This window comes from Euwallacea fornicatus, chromosome 13 (assembly GCF_040115645.1).
Source record: "Euwallacea fornicatus isolate EFF26 chromosome 13, ASM4011564v1, whole genome shotgun sequence".
NCBI classification, from domain to species: Eukaryota; Metazoa; Arthropoda; class Insecta; order Coleoptera; family Curculionidae; genus Euwallacea; species Euwallacea fornicatus.
This window is the reverse complement of record NC_089553.1, coordinates 1,410,131-1,427,586: the sequence shown is the minus strand read 5'-3', so window position 1 is coordinate 1,427,586 and position 17,456 is coordinate 1,410,131. Positions and strand designations below refer to the sequence as shown.

Sequence of the window (17,456 nt, the reverse complement as noted above, 5' to 3'; positions counted from 1 at the left end):
TTGGTTGCCGCTGATTGGTTGGCTGTGTCGCCCAAACAATCGATATTTCGCAAGTCCTCCGGCATTTCACAGGATTGATTTTTTTTTTTTTTATGGAAAATTCTTATAAATATTAGAAGTTGGGTAGTAATTTAAATAACATAGTTTATTTTGGTCAAGATTGTACACTTTAATATATCATTAAGATATATAATTTATTTAAAAAACTTGTTTAAATTTTTTTTCACTGTAACAGCGGACTGATTACCGTACTGTTCAATAATCTCGTCTTGAACGGGTCACGTGCTGGTAGCATTTGTTTACACGGATATTTTATATTCGTAAGACAGATCGTAAAATCGTAAGATTCCCGTAAAATGGCGATGATTGAAGAAAATAAGTCTTATCCGAAAATTGATAGGTTCGGATTTACAAGGTGTCTAAAAACGACGTAGCAATATCTAAGGGGGTAATTTCTTAGGTTATTTTATGACTAAAGGTCCCCACAAACATAGGTCCAGAAATGTATTGTTTCCAAGATATAGGGTGTTAATTTTTTTTTAATAACAGTTTTTGAAAAGTAGTTCGAATATATTTTGACCGATTTTTTTGAAATTTGTTAGCTTTTTAACTTTTTAAAAATCATCAATGCACAAATTTTCTTAGGGAATAAGAAAATAAAACTTTGCATTCTTTGAAAATGTTTTTGTATGATAAACGAACTTGCAATAAAATGGTTTTTATTTCCTATCTCGTAAACGAAAGAAGTTACGACGAAAATTCGAGAAATAAAAAAGTTTTATTTTTAGTTTCTTTATGTAAAAAAAATCGAAATTTAATTCAAATCAGTGGCGTACATTCTTTTGTCAATAAATTTGGTCAAGGTGTCTCCCACTGGCGCCACTGAACTTAATCATTTTAACCTAATTAGGGCCAAATCAGCCCCTTATTACTAAAAATAACGCTGCCAAATTAAAAAAAAAATTGGTAAATCAACTCTAATAGGCCCAGTATAGAGGAGGTATTAGAGTTAATTTTAGGTTCAAAAAATCTAGAAAGCTACCATTTTTCCATTAATCATGTATTCTTGATTCAATTCGATATATTGATTTGTTTTAGATAAAAATGTGTATAATGAATACTATATATATTTGAAAATGCAAGAGATTATAAGCGAAACAAACTGAGAGTATTATCATATTCTATCACGCATAATTCATCATCTAAAAAACATAACTTTACAAATTTCGAAGTGTCTGATCAAGACATTTTGAGAACACGTAATTGAAAAAAAATTAGTAAAAATTTTGACTTAACTCCCTGTATGGATATGTTAAGGTATATGCGAACCCATCAGTTTTGGGACAAGGCATATTTTCTCCAATCGTCACCATTTGACGTATAGTATTTCCAGGTTTCGGTTGTCCCATTCTTAATGAATCACTCTGTATTTATGTTTCATACATTTTAGTTAACTTTTAATTTCCTTTTTGCTATTAGTTTTCCAGAGCAGGTTTTGTAACCAAAACGTCAAGAAAAGTATTCGTCCGTGGCTTTAATAAAAGGCAAATGTTATTCTTAGTTAGCTTCAACCGAGAATAGAGTACAATTCCACCGTTCCAACAATTTCTGTTTACGTGTAAGGCGTTGTTCCTAAATAGAATAAAAGAAAAAATGAATAATCCGCCTCAACTGTAACATATTTAGTAGTTTGAAGCTTACTTACCCTGGTTGGGTCCCCCGTCGTCATGATCCGTCCATTCTGAAAACTAAAACGAACGATCATTAGGGTAATCCTTACGCACAACGAACAAATTAGCCTGTTTCCAAATCTGATATCAAACAATCAAATTTCAATTACAGATAACTTAATACCTATCTCGAACACTAATATCTGGCCAATTTGTGGAAATCCTTCCGCCATTCTTCGAACCCTTTTTACCATCCCACTCGTTATGTGCAAGAACAGCTTGAAATTACATAATTATTCCAAATTTTATCTCGCGCAAAACCTACGCCATTGATGGCAGAGAAGGATAATCGAGAAAATTAAACTGGATTTGTTTTGCTTCATTGCCATTCCCGTTTTAATCCTGACGGATTTGTCTCTATGTTTATGCCATTCAAGAGTTCCGTAATTTAGAAATCTCGGGTGACATGCGCATTCACCAATTTGTCTACAAAATCCGATTTAAGTGTAATTAATGTATATCCCAATTCACCAGTTTGTCAAAATTGAACAGATAATGATCGTGAAGCGTCAATTCATTCTTTCATTCCGGCTCACATTTAACCCCATTAATTTCACCGGGTACACGAATGCACCGTCGTAAAGCCGGGCATTGAGAATCCGAAATATCGACTTAAATGCTGATGCGTGTCATCGGCCTACCTGTAAACATTTAACGGGGTCTTTGACACATTGACCCGGAGTCGGTGGCGGTGCATTTTCCGTAATCCGGGTGCCGAAATCGGGGCTCCGGGGGTAACGCGATCGCGTGATATTTCGAATTCGCTTCCGGCAAATATGCAACGGACGGATTTAATGAATGCGGTAGCTTAGAATGACTTTTCCCTGTAGTATTTCCAAAAAGGGAACGTTAGTTTTAGGATTGACGTGCACCTATTTAACCCAAATCGGGGAATAAATCAAGCGAAAGGCTTTCCTAATACAGGGCCACAAATCTTGGGACTAAATTCGCTCCTTCGAAGATATAGGGCCTTCACTCCTTATTGTTGGGTCCTCTTTCCGCTTAGTAGTATATTTCGCAAATAAAACCCTTTCTCAAAACCACCGAGATTGTTTTATCTATTGAGAGTAGCCATTAAGGAACGCCCAATTTCGACAACAAATCCCCTAGTAATTAACTTAGGATTTTTATTTTAGTTTTACCCCTTTGGGGTGTTATCTAATGGATTTAGGATTAACCATGAAATTCACTTTATATACTTCCAATATAGCCTGAACGCTGGTTTAGAATTTCAAATTCCCTTATGCAAACGCTTTCCACACCACGTGTATGCATTTCTGGGTAAGCTCTCGGTATAAGACCGTAATCTTACCGCTTTATTTATTGGAAAGCAGACAAACTTAGTGAATCGAAGTTTAATAAAATTTTCTTTGATATCTATCTCATTGAACAAAGTTTTAAAGTAATTACGTAGTTTGCACTAATTGGAGTTACAGTTTCTTTCCTTCTTATTTGTTTTTGACCACTTCCAACATTTGAATTCTCTTCATTTCAATTTTTTTCCACTGATTCTTTTTACACTTTACCATAGTTCTCCACTTGCTACACATGCTGCGAAAATCAGTATGGCCCTTCCATTACTCAGATCTTACAAGGTCTGAATAGCTCTCGATTTGTTCCTCTCGATGCTACGAGTATATAGAACTGTGGGGTGCTTTTCTTAGGTAAATTTGAGAAACCCATTCCAGTTTTATTATGCTCTTAATGAATAACTATCCTGTTGCCCAACGAGACTAATGTGTTACAACCTTACTTATTTTATGTAATGGACACGATTTGATGATGAAGTAGTGCTAGAACGGATTAACATACATCAATTCCAGCCTGGGAAATATCGATATCAAAAAGACAAATTCAACGCTCTTTCAACCTAATTTTAGCAAATATACTGGCGAGCATAAAATTCGAGTCACTTTAGTATTTTCGAAATTTTTGCCTTCCTAACTTCCAAAAAAATAAAAAAGGATAGCCTTTATCGATTCTGAGGTTCTTTAACCTGTTAAGGGTAAATGTTAAAAAAAAACACGATCCTGTACCCAAATAACCGATGTATTGCACAGGTGTCCATTACCCAAGCTCTCTAACATTTTTGAACACAATTTTGTGCTACCAAAAAAAAACTCATAATGACATTAATATCGCGTATTTCCCCCTCTTTTTGGCTTTCTACTGTCAGCACAACTTGAAGTTAAAGTGAACACCTTTAACCAATTCGCCTAAAGTGAACAACAATTGAATGGAACTGATAAAGAGGATGCATAGATATTGAAGGTATTTTATCAATCTTTTTTTTTTCATGGTAGAAGCATGCAGAACCGTAAACATTTTCCCAATGATCCGAAATTTCATGAAGCAATGCCGGTATGCCAGCGAAAAATATCACTTCTCTTTCAATACATTTATATTTGAAAATTTCGAAGTGACCCGAATTTTATGCTCGCCAGTGTAGTTATCTTGAAACTGAATTTTTTTTTATTGATGATGTGGGACGTCAACCTCCCTAGTTTAAAAGGAGTTCCCCAAGTTTTTTGGCGTTTTTGGATTTCTTGGTAAATTTTAAGGTCAGTTTATGTAAGGTGACACCTTTAAAATTAACCATTTTCGAGTTATTCTGGCCAATTTGAGAGTTACAAGTTCTCACGGTGATGCGGCGTTATGAAAGCAGTGCTGTTCCGTGACTGCTGCGAATTTCCGAATTGTTTCTTTAGAACTAAGGAAGGACCTTACAGGCCACCTCTTGACGTATTTAAATTTGAAAAAACTCTTCCACAATCATCGAAACGCGGCTCCGAATTTGCATGATTTCAAACGTCAATAATTTGTTTATTTGAAATAGAATGACCATGTTTTCTCGACAGCATCGCGTTCAGAATTCAAAAATCTGCAACTTTTATTCATGTGACCCTATTTTCAAACCCAGCCGTTTCTGAGTTATCGAAAATTGCCCTCATTTAGGAGTCAAGTTTAAATGTTGACGATGACGTAATGAATGGGGTTATCAAATTTTGATATTTGAGAAAAAAATAAAAACGATGATGATTCTAAAATTTTCATAATACACTTTTTGTACCGTTTAACGTTTGTATCTGTAAAAATGTCTTGCAATATCCTTAATTCCCAAAGAAAAAAAAACAGAATATACATATTTCACATTGATTTCAAATTTGACACACAACTAAAAAGAAGTATCAGGACGTATCGCGAAAGATTTCTCACTCGTTCTACACTTAAATTTTTTAACTGTGAACACGATACCGTCGAAAAATTGAGATCTTCCATTTGAAATAAACAATTTATTAACGTTTGAAATCATGCAAATTCGGAGGCGTACTTCGAGGGTTGCGGAAGACTGTCACATTTAAATACGTCAAAACGTAGCTTATTAGATCCTTTCTTAGTCCTAAAAGGCCGATTCCGAAAGTCACAGCAGTTAGGGAAACACGCAGATTGGCGTGGAACCTTGCAGTTATGAAATTTTAGAAATTTTCTAAAACAATTCAAAAACGTTAACTTTGAAAGATAAGACACCTTACGTAAGCTGACCTGAAAATTTAATGAGAAATGCAAAAATACCAAAAAAATTGGGGGGTTTTATTTAAAATATGGAAGTTTATTTCATGTGCGGGGGCGATAACGAGGCCATTTTTAAGTTCTACTCCTCAAATGAAGGAAGGTCTCTATTCGAACCTTCTTTCTAGTCTTAAAACTAATGAAATTAGATAAGAGGTAAATTATTAATGGGACACCTTGTGGGTATAATGTTGTTTTTAAGGATTCGCCAAACATGAAATTTTTGACATTCGCAAAAACATCTTTATAACACTTTTTAATGTGTTCGGTTATATTGTTTATTACTAGACAAGTTTGCCACAATTTTACCAATATAGTAACTACTATGGTTTCTGGGGCCTCAATAGTAAACCTCGAATTTAGACTACTCTGTACCCTGTCGAGTTACATACGAAAAATTCAACCTGGTGGTAGATTCATAAACGAGTAGATTATTACAGTTTTTGTTCGACTTAATTGCTGCATAGAAATTTGCGTATTGGAAAATCAACATACAGTGCGACCTACTTGAAAGCGGAACACTAACGTAAAATGCTACCGGTAAATAATTAAGTTTTTTAATTACAAATTGTTACGTCAAAGTTGAATAAATGCACGTTTCTACCGATTTTAATTCACGCAAAACCATGCTATTGTCTAAAGTAATTTTATCACACAAAAGATAAAATTCCTTATCAAAACTTTCCAGTCAATTAGCCAGGAAAGAACCGTTCCTTCGAAAAAAAAAAAAAAAACGCAGGCTCTTTGAAGTTTTGCAAACGTTTCCCAACAATCGTTTACGACAAAATTGGCGAAGAGCCAAGTTTTGTTGTTTAGGTCAAAAATAGGGGCTTAAGTTGCCTTTCCTGTCGTTGACAAAACGGCGTAGGGGCGCTAAAATAAATTCATTAAAGAAAAAGCTTTGTTATATTAATGTTATTACTCAAATTATTTACTGAAGTCCTTCGATCAATGGCAATAAAGGACCACTATACTACAACAATCTAATCAAAGGGCATTTCCCAACAGTTAATAGCAATCTTAACGATAGTGAGTAAACAGCACATTCCGAGAACTTGTTGGAACTTATTAATAAAATTTAGGTTTTCTTTTATTGATTTTAGGTCTCCACTTACACAATTAATTGAAAGAAATTTCAGATAATTACAATTATTTTAACAGAACCGAATTTTAAAATCCACTCGAATTGTTGTTGTGAACGAGTAGCACTTATTAATATGAAAAAATCATTATCAAAGGTGATCAAGCGAAAAATATGATCCATCCCTGTTCTTCAACTAAACCATAAAATAGGTGTAAACAAAAGCAGTGTTTTACACCTACAAAATATTGTCTACTGGAATTAAATCGCTTAAATATGTTGCTTAAAGTATTTGCAATTTGTTTCCTTTTATGCGTTAATTCTGTGTATTCCACTTCGGACAATCATGGTAAGTTTTCACCCAGATCTATTTGGTTCTTCATTAATATTATTTGCAGAAACCATTGAGACCATTAAACGAGGCTTCGACGAATATCTTCAAACGGGCATTCGTCCAGGCTACCTGAACCGGGCACTATCCCATTTCCAACTCCCCCACTTTTTTAGGAATGACGAAGTGAATATAGAACTATACAATATGAATGATGCTGACACATGTTCCTTATGCTCAGTGGTCTCAAACTTCTTGGTGATCGAACGCAAATTGGGAATGTCGAGCACTAAGATTAAAGCCGAAGTACAAGAAATTTGCGAGTCGTTCGATATTGAGTCGTCTAGAGTTTGCGCTGGATTTATAGACCTGAACGCTGTAAAATTTATTATGTCAATCAAAAAAGTTCATTCGAGTCAAATTTAAAAATTCCAGGACCTTATACTATACATCATTGATAACACTCCTGATTTGGAGCCGACAAAGTTCTGCGATATCTTCCTGCAAGGCTTCTCTTGCAACTTCACAAATATTGAATGGAGTGTTGAAATCCCAGAGGGACAAACTCCCGAAAGACCTCAAGTATTTCTCCATGAAATCATTAAAGTTTCAAGTTCACGTTAGATTCGAATTTCAGCCTGGAGATTCATCGTCTACAATCAACATTCTGCACATCTCAGACGTGCATTTGGATCCTCTGTACACCCCCAACAAAGTGAAAACTTGCCATGAGCCTCTGTGTTGTCAAAACGATCAAGATGACGGGGTTGAGGGTAATTCTTGCGGATACTGGGCCGAATATGGAAATGATGTTTCGGAGAATTTTGTGGATGAATTTATTCGATTTGCAAACACCCTTGTAAGTTCCCCAGAGATTCATTATTGAGAAATCAATTATGAGGAAAGTGTTAGGATTTGGACTACGTGTACTTTACGGGAGATATTATTAGCCATCGTGTATGGGACACCAGTCGAGAGAAGAATTCTGAGGTAATCGAGAAGTTTCTGAAGAAATTAAAAAGTGGGTTCAAAGTGCCAGTGTATCCAGTTTTGGGCAATCACGAAACGAACCCTTTAAACCAGTAAGTTGAGCTCTTTAACGGATATTAAAATGTTTAGTTATTATGTACAGGTATGTAATGAACGATTTAGTCCCGTCAAATTTCTCAACGCGATGGTTGTTTGATTTGATCAAAGAAGATTGGGCCCAGTGGTTGCCAAACTCTGCCATGGAAACGATTGAAAAGGGAGGTTTCTATACGGTTTCTCCAAGGGAAGGTCTGCGATTGGTGGTTTTGAATTCCAATGTGGCCTATAAGGATTGTTGGTAAAACACCTGTGTGTCTTCTTACCTAATTAATTAAAAACATCATTTTACTGCAGGTGGCTCTTGCAGGACGACAAAGACCCTTTCGACGAATTAGCTTGGTTGGTGGACGTATTGAAAGACGCTGAAGACAACAATGAAAGTGTTCATATTTTAGGACACATACCCGTAGGATCCGTTTCCATGTTAAAAGTATGGGCCAGAGAGTACAATCGAATCGTAAACAGGTTCGTGACCAATAATCTCTATAAGCAGCATTAAAAGCTACAAATACTTGCAGATTCGCCAATACGATCACCGGACAATTCAACGGACACGTCCACGTGGACACATTCCAAGTGCACTACAATCTATCCGACCCGGAACAGGCCATTAATGTCGGATGGAACGGGGCTTCGCTCGTACCATATGATCAAGCAAACCCAAGCTTCAAGATCTATCATGTAGACAAAGACGCTTTTGTAAGTTGATTATGAATGCTTCGCGCCTCAATTGTAAACTTGTTCCTGTAGAACGTGATAGAAATCGACCAATGGACTTTCAATCTCACTCAAGCGAACGAAAACTCTGAGAAGGAACCCGAATGGTATAAAATCTATTCGTTTAGGGATGCTTTTAATGTGGAAACGTTACGGCCCAAAGATGTTGGAAATTTGCTAATTAGCATGGCGAAAAATCACACCCAACTGGAAGAATACCATTTGTAAGTTGAAATATTTGGGAGTCTACAGAGCATTGATTTTTGATATTTAGGTTTAGATACAAGAACTCAGACTCAGCAGCGGAAAGTGGATGCGATGAGAATTGCCAGAAAGGCTACCTTTGTGAGTTTTCCACCTCTGTATATGGGAGTACTGAGAAATGCAAGCAGTTGAAGAAGATTTACGATGAAAATTTGTAAATTTATACATGAATAAATTTGGTCCTTAATATCTCAGGGTGTTCATTTCAAAACGAATCACCCTTAATATCTCTTGATTGGGAGGAATAATTAAAATAATTTTAAAAAGTCTATTTAGGTATCTGGGGGGAAATTTAATTTGATATTCAAAAGAATTTTATCAGTCATTCCCTCACCCTCCGCAAGCCCAGCTTTGATATTGCAAATGGGACCGCCGATCGTATGGCACATCATTGCAAGCGGAATTCAATTAGCTATGTAACTGTACGAAGAAAATTGAACTCGGTTAATGGAGTCGAGAGTTGAAAGAAACAATGCGTGGTAGTGCAAATAGCTTATTGAAATCAAATAAATCATTCTATTAAGTGCTCAAAATGTGAGTCGTTATCAGCGAGGTAATAATAAATTCTATTTCAAGAATGACCCAATGTGCGATATCCGAAAAATGAATTGGCAGAAGAGGTGCATTAGAATGGCCAGCAGGATCCCCAGATTTTAGTCCCCTAGGCTTTTTCTTACGAGGTCGTTTAAAAAGTAAAACGTTTAGAACTCGACTTAACAGTATTCAAGAATTGAACAGTGGAATTTTCCTGGACTGTAGAAGTATTACTGGACTAACTTTGAGCAATGTTCGCTAAGAATTTGAAAACAGACTTTACTATTGCCTCGTTAATAACGGCTGACATTTTGAGCACTTATTAGGATGAATTATTTGATCTCAATAAGCTATTTGCACTAGTAGACATTTTCCCTTATAACTCCCGACTTCGTGAGCCGATTTTAGTTTTCCTTATACAGCTGTATAGCAAATTGAATTCCGTTTACTATGATGTGCCACTCCAGGGGGGGGTGACATTTGAAATATCAAGGCAAATGTAGCCGGGGGGTCACTGATACAATTCTGTCTAATGCTAAATTTAACTTCCTCCTATATATTTGAATAGATTTTTTTTATTGCTTTAAGTTTTCCTCTCAATTGAGGAATATTTTGGATGTGTCTTTTTGAAATGAACATCCTCCATAATGTTTACTCAGGTGACCTTAGTGCTCTTCATAAAACAATGGTAAACATACGTCATACATTTTCAATGGCTTTATTATTAATATTTATCGTTTCAATTGCGCTCAGTTGGGTTTTGCGATTAGGTTCAAAATGTTGCTTCTCTTACTGAGCTTTTTTACTCTCGCTTCAAATACTTATACCTCAGGTACGTATCAAGAACTAATTTTGGAGATTTCAACTCAACCAACTAATGCAATGCAGAAGTCCATCAACTAGCTCAAACCCTGCAACAAGAATTTGAAGAACTGCAGGAAACCAGATATTTTCTAGGCTATTTCAATAACACCTTGAACAAACTTGAACTATCCCAAATGTTTATTGCAGATGGAGAAGAAAATCAGCTTAAGGGTTAGAACTTGATTGAAAAACATGGAAAATTGAAAGTTATTACCAAACGCTTCTAACTTTTCTCTAGATGAGGCATTGTGCTCAGCTTGCTATATCGCGGCTAATTTCTTAATCAATGAGAGAAGGAACAATATTTCCTGGGATACAATTGCTTTTGAGGCCGTTACAGGGTGCGCGATCTCGGGAATTTTGACTCCAGAAGTGTGCAAAGGGGTAGTCGATTTGAATCTTGTGAGGCCCAAACTTCCACATAAACCAAGAATCTGCGTCTACATTATCAAATTTTATTGCAGCCCATTATCGCATACATTGTCGATGTAGATCACACAGTCACCGGAGAAAGAATGTGCGACCTCTTTTTACAATATTCTGGATGCAACTCCACAGTTTTCGAATGGACTATTGATATTCCTGCAGGAGAAACTGTGGCCAAACTGGTAAAATCCATAAACAACGTAATTCATATATATAGGTAATCAATGAAAAATTTAGCCCCAAAGCAACCCCGAGTCGACATTCAACGTATTGCACATCTCAGATTTCCACTACGACCCTCTCTACACACCTGGTAAGACCAAAGATTGCCGCGAACCTTTCTGTTGCCAAAGAGATCAGACAGATGGCGATCCTGCAAGTGGCACCTGCGGGTACTGGTCTGAATATACTAAAACCGACTCTTCCGAAGCTTTAGTTGACGAGGCCATCAGAAAAGCTAACGAATTTGTGAGTATTAATTTCATTCATTTACATACAGTGTGTCAATTTCAAAACTTTAGATTGCCTTCAACTCTGTAGTATAAAATTTGTTAAAACATTCGAAAACCGTTTCCGCAGAATAGAGAGGAAACAAGTTTAATAGAGTTTGCAAATTTCTACATGTTCCCCTAAAAGACGTAGGTACCCCAATTCTAAAATTTTAAATTGCAACACTTATCATGTGACACTTCATTCAGGTGTTTGTGAATTGCGTATAAAAAACTAGTTCAAATAAAAAAATAATTTTTGAGAAGTTACAGCATTTTTAATGCAGAATTGTAATATATAAAGAAATTAAGAAAAACTCTTAAAAATGTTTTGTCAAAACAAGTTTTTTGTGTTTTTTCGCTTATTTTTTATGGTCACATATTTTTTCAATACACCTGAATTTCGTTACTGCTGGATTGAATATTGGCATTGACAAATTTTCCTCTAATACAAATGTTATGTTGAAAACAATATGCAGAAGTGGGGTTTCGATTGAATGGTAAATCGATAATGATCTGCTATTACGATAGATAAAAATGTTTTACTTCTTCGATTTGATGGCGCCCCACCACATTACGCCCTACAAAGAAGACAGGGCCTAGATCAACATTATCGAGAAAGATGGATTCGTCGAAGGGGACAAATAGAATGGCCATCACGATCACCGGATTTAACACCCCTCAATACTTTTCTTTTGAAACCGTGTCGAATCAGTCGTTTACAAAACCAAGCGAGCCAATTTGTAATACTTACAGTATCGAATTATCGAAGCATGTCAATCCATTTACCCACCAACATTTAAAAAAAGTGAAAGAAAAGTCGAGTTCTGACTATTTAAAAAAAAAATGAGCATTTTCGACTATTTTTCTTTTCAATATGATATTTTTGTGTTAAAAATGTTGCAACTTAACAAAAATTAATATTTTTATTGAAATTAGTTTTTTTAAACGCAGTTCAGAAAGACTTTTAAAATCAGGTACCAAATAATATGTATTGCAATTTAAAATTTAAGGATTGGAGTAGCTCCCCCCTTTAGGGGGTACACGTAGGAACTTACAAGCATTATTTAAATGATTTCTCCTCCATTCTGCCGAAAGGGTTTTTCAATGTTCTAAAAACAAATTCATTCTTCAAAGTTATGGGCAATCCAAAGTTTGGAAATTGACATATTGTATAAAAATTAAAAACATCTCAACTTAAACAGGATTTTGATTATGTATACTTTACTGGGGATATTGTAAGCCATCGAGTTTGGGGTACCTCCGTAGAAGGGAACACCGAAGATCTAAAGCTTGTTTTTAGGAAAATGAAGTCAGCTTTCAAGGATAAGCCCATTTATATAGCTATAGGGAATCATGAGTCCAACCCAGAAAATGAGTAAGTGGTTTCAAATCTACAATTGAAAACTCTAATGTGTTGTTCCTTAGATTTCCTTTAAACGCCACAGTGGACGCCTCGTTGTCCTGTGAATGGCTCTATGATCTTATAATTTCCGAATTCTCTCAGTGGCTGCCCGAAGAGGCAAAGCAAGATCTAATGAAAGGGGGCTATTACTCTGTCTCCCCGAGAAAAGGTTTCAGAGTGGTGGTACTAAACAGCATTCTAGCGTATTTAGATAACTGGTAGAATTGACTCAGTACTCTCAGAATTTAAAGTAATTTGGTGGATTCGTAGGTGGCTGAATTTAAATGATGTGGATCCTTTAGGTCAGCTAGCCTGGCTATCTAAAACATTGAAAGAGGCAGAGGACAACGGTGAAGTCGTTCATATCCTGGCTCATATACCTGGAGGCAAATATAACTTGTTGAAAGTTTGGAGTAGGGAGTATCACAAGATTATCGAGAGGTAACAAAATAATCATCCGCCTGATAACATTATCGATAATTGCACACAATATTTAAACACAAGCTTGTCCCCGTGTTAATTTAGCAATTAGGAGCGGAATTCACTTTCTAATAATTAAATGGATCAGTTTATCTAATCTGCTTTTCAATCGGGTTTAGATTTTCTAACAGTATTGCCGCCCAATTCAATGGCCACACCCACAAGGATCAGATTATGGTGTACTACAGCTCGTCAAACACTTCTGAAGCTATTAACGTAGCAATAAACGGGGCGTCAATAATGCCAGATAACTCCAATCCCAGTTTCAAGATAATTAACGTCGACAATAGCAACTTTGTGAGTCGCAATCTAATTAAATGACCCCCGGCCTCTCTGGAAGTTTTTATGGTATAGGACGTGATGAACACTCAGGAATGGACCTTTAATCTGACCAAGGCTAATGAGTCTCCAGATACTGAACCTAAATGGTATGAATTGTACTCTTTCAGAGAAAGTTACAGGGTGAAAAGCTTGGCTGCCTCCGAGTTCAGCGAGCTTTTGCCCAGGATGGCGGCTGAGCATAGTTTGCTTGATAACTATCACTTGTGAGTGCTTAATTGCTATTAAAATTCTCATATGGATTATTATTTTTTTGTAGATTCATGTACAGAAACTCCGATCAGGCAATAAAGGCAGGCTGTAACGACGCCTGCAAAAAGAGGCTTCTCTGCGGCATTCCCACCAATCAACTGGGGGACTCGACTCAGTGCGACATTTTATCTGAGATATTCGACAAACACCTTTGAGCCTTTAAAATAAACTATTTACTGTAGCATTCGTTTATTTCGAGTCTCCAGGATCTCATCTCAAATTTTTCCTTTCATTACTATTCGGCATTTGAGGCAACTACGCCCAATCAATTTACAGAAGTCAGCATTGCAGGATATCCCCATTACAGAGGTACACCCTTAAAGACATGACGTGTGTTGAAATTGAAATACGGGCCCTTTAGTCGAGCTGAGGCATATATTAACGAAACTCTGTTAGCGACAAGCGTGATTATTCATTCGATGATACACGAAGAGGTGAGAGGGATGATGGAAGGTTTTCTATCTACGCTAAAAAAATGTAATGCGTATACCGCCATCAATAAGCGGAAGTATGTAAACATACATAGGATATTTACAAACAAAGAGCTATCGGGTGTCATGCCCTGCTAAGCGATATTAGCTTGATTGAAATTGGATTAAAAAAAATTCTTGCTTATCTTGTGCCAGAAGTACGAAGTACCAATAAATGCAAATATTTAAGGCCCATTTAATGTCATTGTAAATGGCAACGTCGCATTACTCACTTGCTATGTTGCCAAATATAACTAATTATATTTCAATACGGAAAGTATTTCTAATATATAGTTATATATATTATATATTAGTATATAGTATATATATTAAATATGTAATGTAAAGTTGCGATGTCAATAAAGTATACCTTTTCTAAGTATAAAAGGTAGGGAAAAAGGGTTTTAAATACCAAAATAATATACACCGTGGCACGAAAAAGTTACAGAGATTTAAATGTGTCCTAATGGTCGCTTGTGGCGCCCCCTAGAAGAAACAACTAAATCGTTAATAAATTTGAATTTCGTATCCTAAAACACCCTCAAATATGAAATTTCGTGAAATTAACTCAAACAAATCGAAAGATATTAAAGAAAATGTGATTTTTTTTTCAACTTTAACACCCTGTAGCTCCATAATTATCAACTTTTGGACTGAGGGAAGTTTAGTTAAATCGACTTATTTTCACTCAAACAATCTGCGGTATTATTTTGGCCACGTAATTCGAGGACACCCTGTATATATATATTAAATATGTAATGTAAAGTTGCATAAAAGCAATCAGTTTATGGCTGAACGAGCCTGCAAGCGAAATGGATGATTCGAATAAAACCTCATTACATGGGTATTATATACAACGTTTTAATGTCGGATTTCATGTTAATTTACTGATAAGCTAACTTTTAAACAAAAATTAAAATGCCTCGGAAATATCTTAATCAGGTGATAAAAAAACTCCCGTCAGTGAAAATTCAGTAATTGTCGATTTCACAAAAAAATCATATACCAAAGTGTCCACGCAAACTATGAACATAGAATATTAACATGGGAAATCGATTTTCTTGCGCCTGCACGGATTATCCAATTGATCAACTTTTACATGGAGGTTATAGTATTTTCGACCGGCCATCATTCTGCAATGTTTTCAATATTCTATTTAGAGCCGTTTTGACTCAAGACGCATCCAAATTCCAAAAAATTCGATGTCCCACATAAGTGTTCGAGGGCACATTTGGTCAGTTTGGTTTGCAGTCTTTTCGAGTAATTGCCGTAAATGTTTTTGGCAAACAATATTAAATTGTTTTGTTTTCGTTTACCTACTTGCTTATTTGAATTTTAATATGTAAGCAATTGTTTAATTTATTTGTTTTTACTTTTCCTTTGTTCCATTTTAATATAAAGTCAAACAATAAACGAGAAAATTGATTTGACATGGGGTTTTCACACGTATGTTGTTGGCAGTTTTTGTATTTGTTTAATGCTGACCTTGATTCTGACCAATCGTGACCTCGAACGATTACCCGGGACATTCAAATTTCTGAAATTTGGAAAAGTTTTGAGCTCAAAACGGCTCTAATTAGAATTTTGAAAAAAACTTCAGAATGACGTCTGGTCTTGAGTGCTATAAGCTCCATGTAAAAGTTGTTCAATTGGATAACTCGTGCAGACACAAAAAATAAAAACCGATTTTCCATGTTAATCCCTTATGTCGAGGGTTCGCCCGGACACTTGGTATAATCTGCTTTATTGTACGAGAACTAAAATGAATTACCTTATGGTATAAAATATCGTAGAAAGCTCTTTATAATCCAATCAAATATAAATTATTTATGTAGTAAGTACATAATATAAGAATCGTATAAAAACGTCTATAAATATCTCTCGTAATTTTTTTGCTGCAACAAGTCTGATAATTCTGAATCCATATTGCCCGCTTTATTTGACAAGAATTATGAACTTACCAGCATTATTGTACTGAGACTATTATGAATCAATTTATTGCCGCTAAACTGTGTCATAAACAACTCTTTATAATCAAATCGGACAGAAAAATAGTTCATTATATGTCTATAGAGTTTGAAAATCTTAGAAATTTTATAAAATATATGGAAATTGGAGGCCCCTAATAAATTTACATAATTTGCCGCCTCAATCCAATACACTCATTTATTACTAAGTAAACGAAAACTTACTTTGACTTTTTTGCCGCGTTTGGCGGCAATAGCCCGGGACTTTCTCCGTATTCTATCCAGATGGAACTTCTTAAGTAGAACCCCTAAACGAAGCTGTCAAACACCAGCTGCTGAAGCGCAAACCTGAAAACGAATTATTGTCCTAAAAAAATGTTTGGTATTTCATAAATAAAACCTAAATATCAACAGAACATGAACTCTTTTCAAAGTAGATCTTTTAAGAAGATCGAAATTATCAATCTCCATCACTTAACTTCAGCCTGGGAAAAGTTTCCCTTCAGACGACGTTATCGCGCCATATTCAATGAAAGCGGTTGCTCAAAGAGGAGGAATGTGAAAATGTACAAAAGTTATCTCACCCTCTTCTTAGTTTAGCCTGTATATTCATTTTTCTTCTGCTTGTTGAGGGATGGAATTTTTTAAGCGAGTCAGAACTCATCAAAAGAAGTCTTGAAATGAATACGAGAGCGCTTCAACACAAAAGTCTCTCTAGAAATCTTTGCTTAAACATTAATTAGTCTTGTAGTCTTGCAACCTATTTCAATTTTTTTAATTTTCATATTCTAAAGAATTAGCACACACCTAACATTAAAGCAAAAACAAATATTGTATATCGGCCAAAAAAATATTTCGCAAAACCGAATTTTTGAATCAGCTTTGTTTCTTCTGCAAACAACCAAAATAGGAGGGTCAACATTCGCCTGCGGTATATTTATATTAAATAGAATTTAAATACTTTAAATTTAGAAACTATAATGTAAAATAAAGGTAGTAGCAACCATCGCTTAGTCCTTTCCAGAATGTGCTTGAAACCATTGAAAAAGAACATGAAAATCTAAGCTTTTAGGCCTCCACTCTTCTCTGCGCAGACCTGAATGAAACACTTTATCCCTCAAACCAAAATTTAAAAAAAACTAATAAAAAATAATTTTAAAAAGCTACTTAAACATCTCACCTATCAAATCCGTATCCAGGTTTCAAATCTCAAATTGGTCCCAGACGTCGAAGCGAGATGAGAACGATTTTATCTCCCTGAAGAGCCGCTCATCCTAATCTGAAAATCGCGTGATCCTTCGCGTCCTGTCCGGGATAACGAGGAATTCGTGGTGTTCAGCGAGAGCGTCCGCGTCGACTGGCGTCGTTGCGGCGTCCAGACGCCCAGCTACAGCCCTTGCGGACGTGAAGACAGCGTCGCTACAAGCCCATCACATTTCGGGTTTGGTT

At 35.8% G+C, this 17,456-nt stretch overlaps 2 protein-coding genes and 1 long non-coding RNA gene across 4 annotated transcripts; 2 read left to right on the top strand and 1 right to left on the bottom strand.

The window, feature by feature from the left end:
• Positions 1–1,410: 1,410 nt before the first annotated feature.
• Positions 1,411–17,391, bottom strand: LOC136343179 (uncharacterized). Its single transcript, XR_010732751.1, has 4 exons — positions 17,188–17,391; positions 16,233–16,355; positions 1,706–1,748; positions 1,411–1,632 (listed from the first exon to the last, which is right to left on the bottom strand). It is a non-coding gene; the product is annotated as an uncharacterized lncRNA (long non-coding RNA).
• Positions 6,574–8,971, top strand: LOC136343176 (sphingomyelin phosphodiesterase-like). The gene is made up of 10 exons (XM_066289720.1): positions 6,574–6,730; positions 6,780–7,090; positions 7,148–7,294; positions 7,350–7,571; positions 7,625–7,794; positions 7,845–8,039; positions 8,096–8,266; positions 8,320–8,500; positions 8,552–8,742; positions 8,793–8,971. The coding sequence occupies exons 1-10, from the start codon at positions 6,658–6,660 to the stop codon at positions 8,938–8,940; spliced, it is 1,809 nt and encodes a 602-aa protein (XP_066145817.1). The 5' UTR covers positions 6,574–6,657; the 3' UTR covers positions 8,941–8,971.
• Positions 10,056–13,751, top strand: LOC136343057 (sphingomyelin phosphodiesterase-like). Of its 2 annotated transcripts, none has more exons than XM_066289428.1 (11): positions 10,056–10,148; positions 10,205–10,351; positions 10,419–10,582; positions 10,645–10,788; positions 10,844–11,074; positions 12,300–12,472; positions 12,523–12,717; positions 12,770–12,940; positions 13,099–13,276; positions 13,334–13,407; positions 13,578–13,751. In XM_066289428.1, coding segments are annotated over exons 1-11 (1,533 nt in total). In that variant the 5' UTR covers positions 10,056–10,093; the 3' UTR covers positions 13,579–13,751. The 2 variants fall into 2 exon arrangements, with proteins under 2 accessions (XP_066145525.1, XP_066145524.1); XM_066289427.1 differs by having other exon boundaries at positions 13,334–13,524.
• Positions 17,392–17,456: the final 65 nt, after the last annotated feature.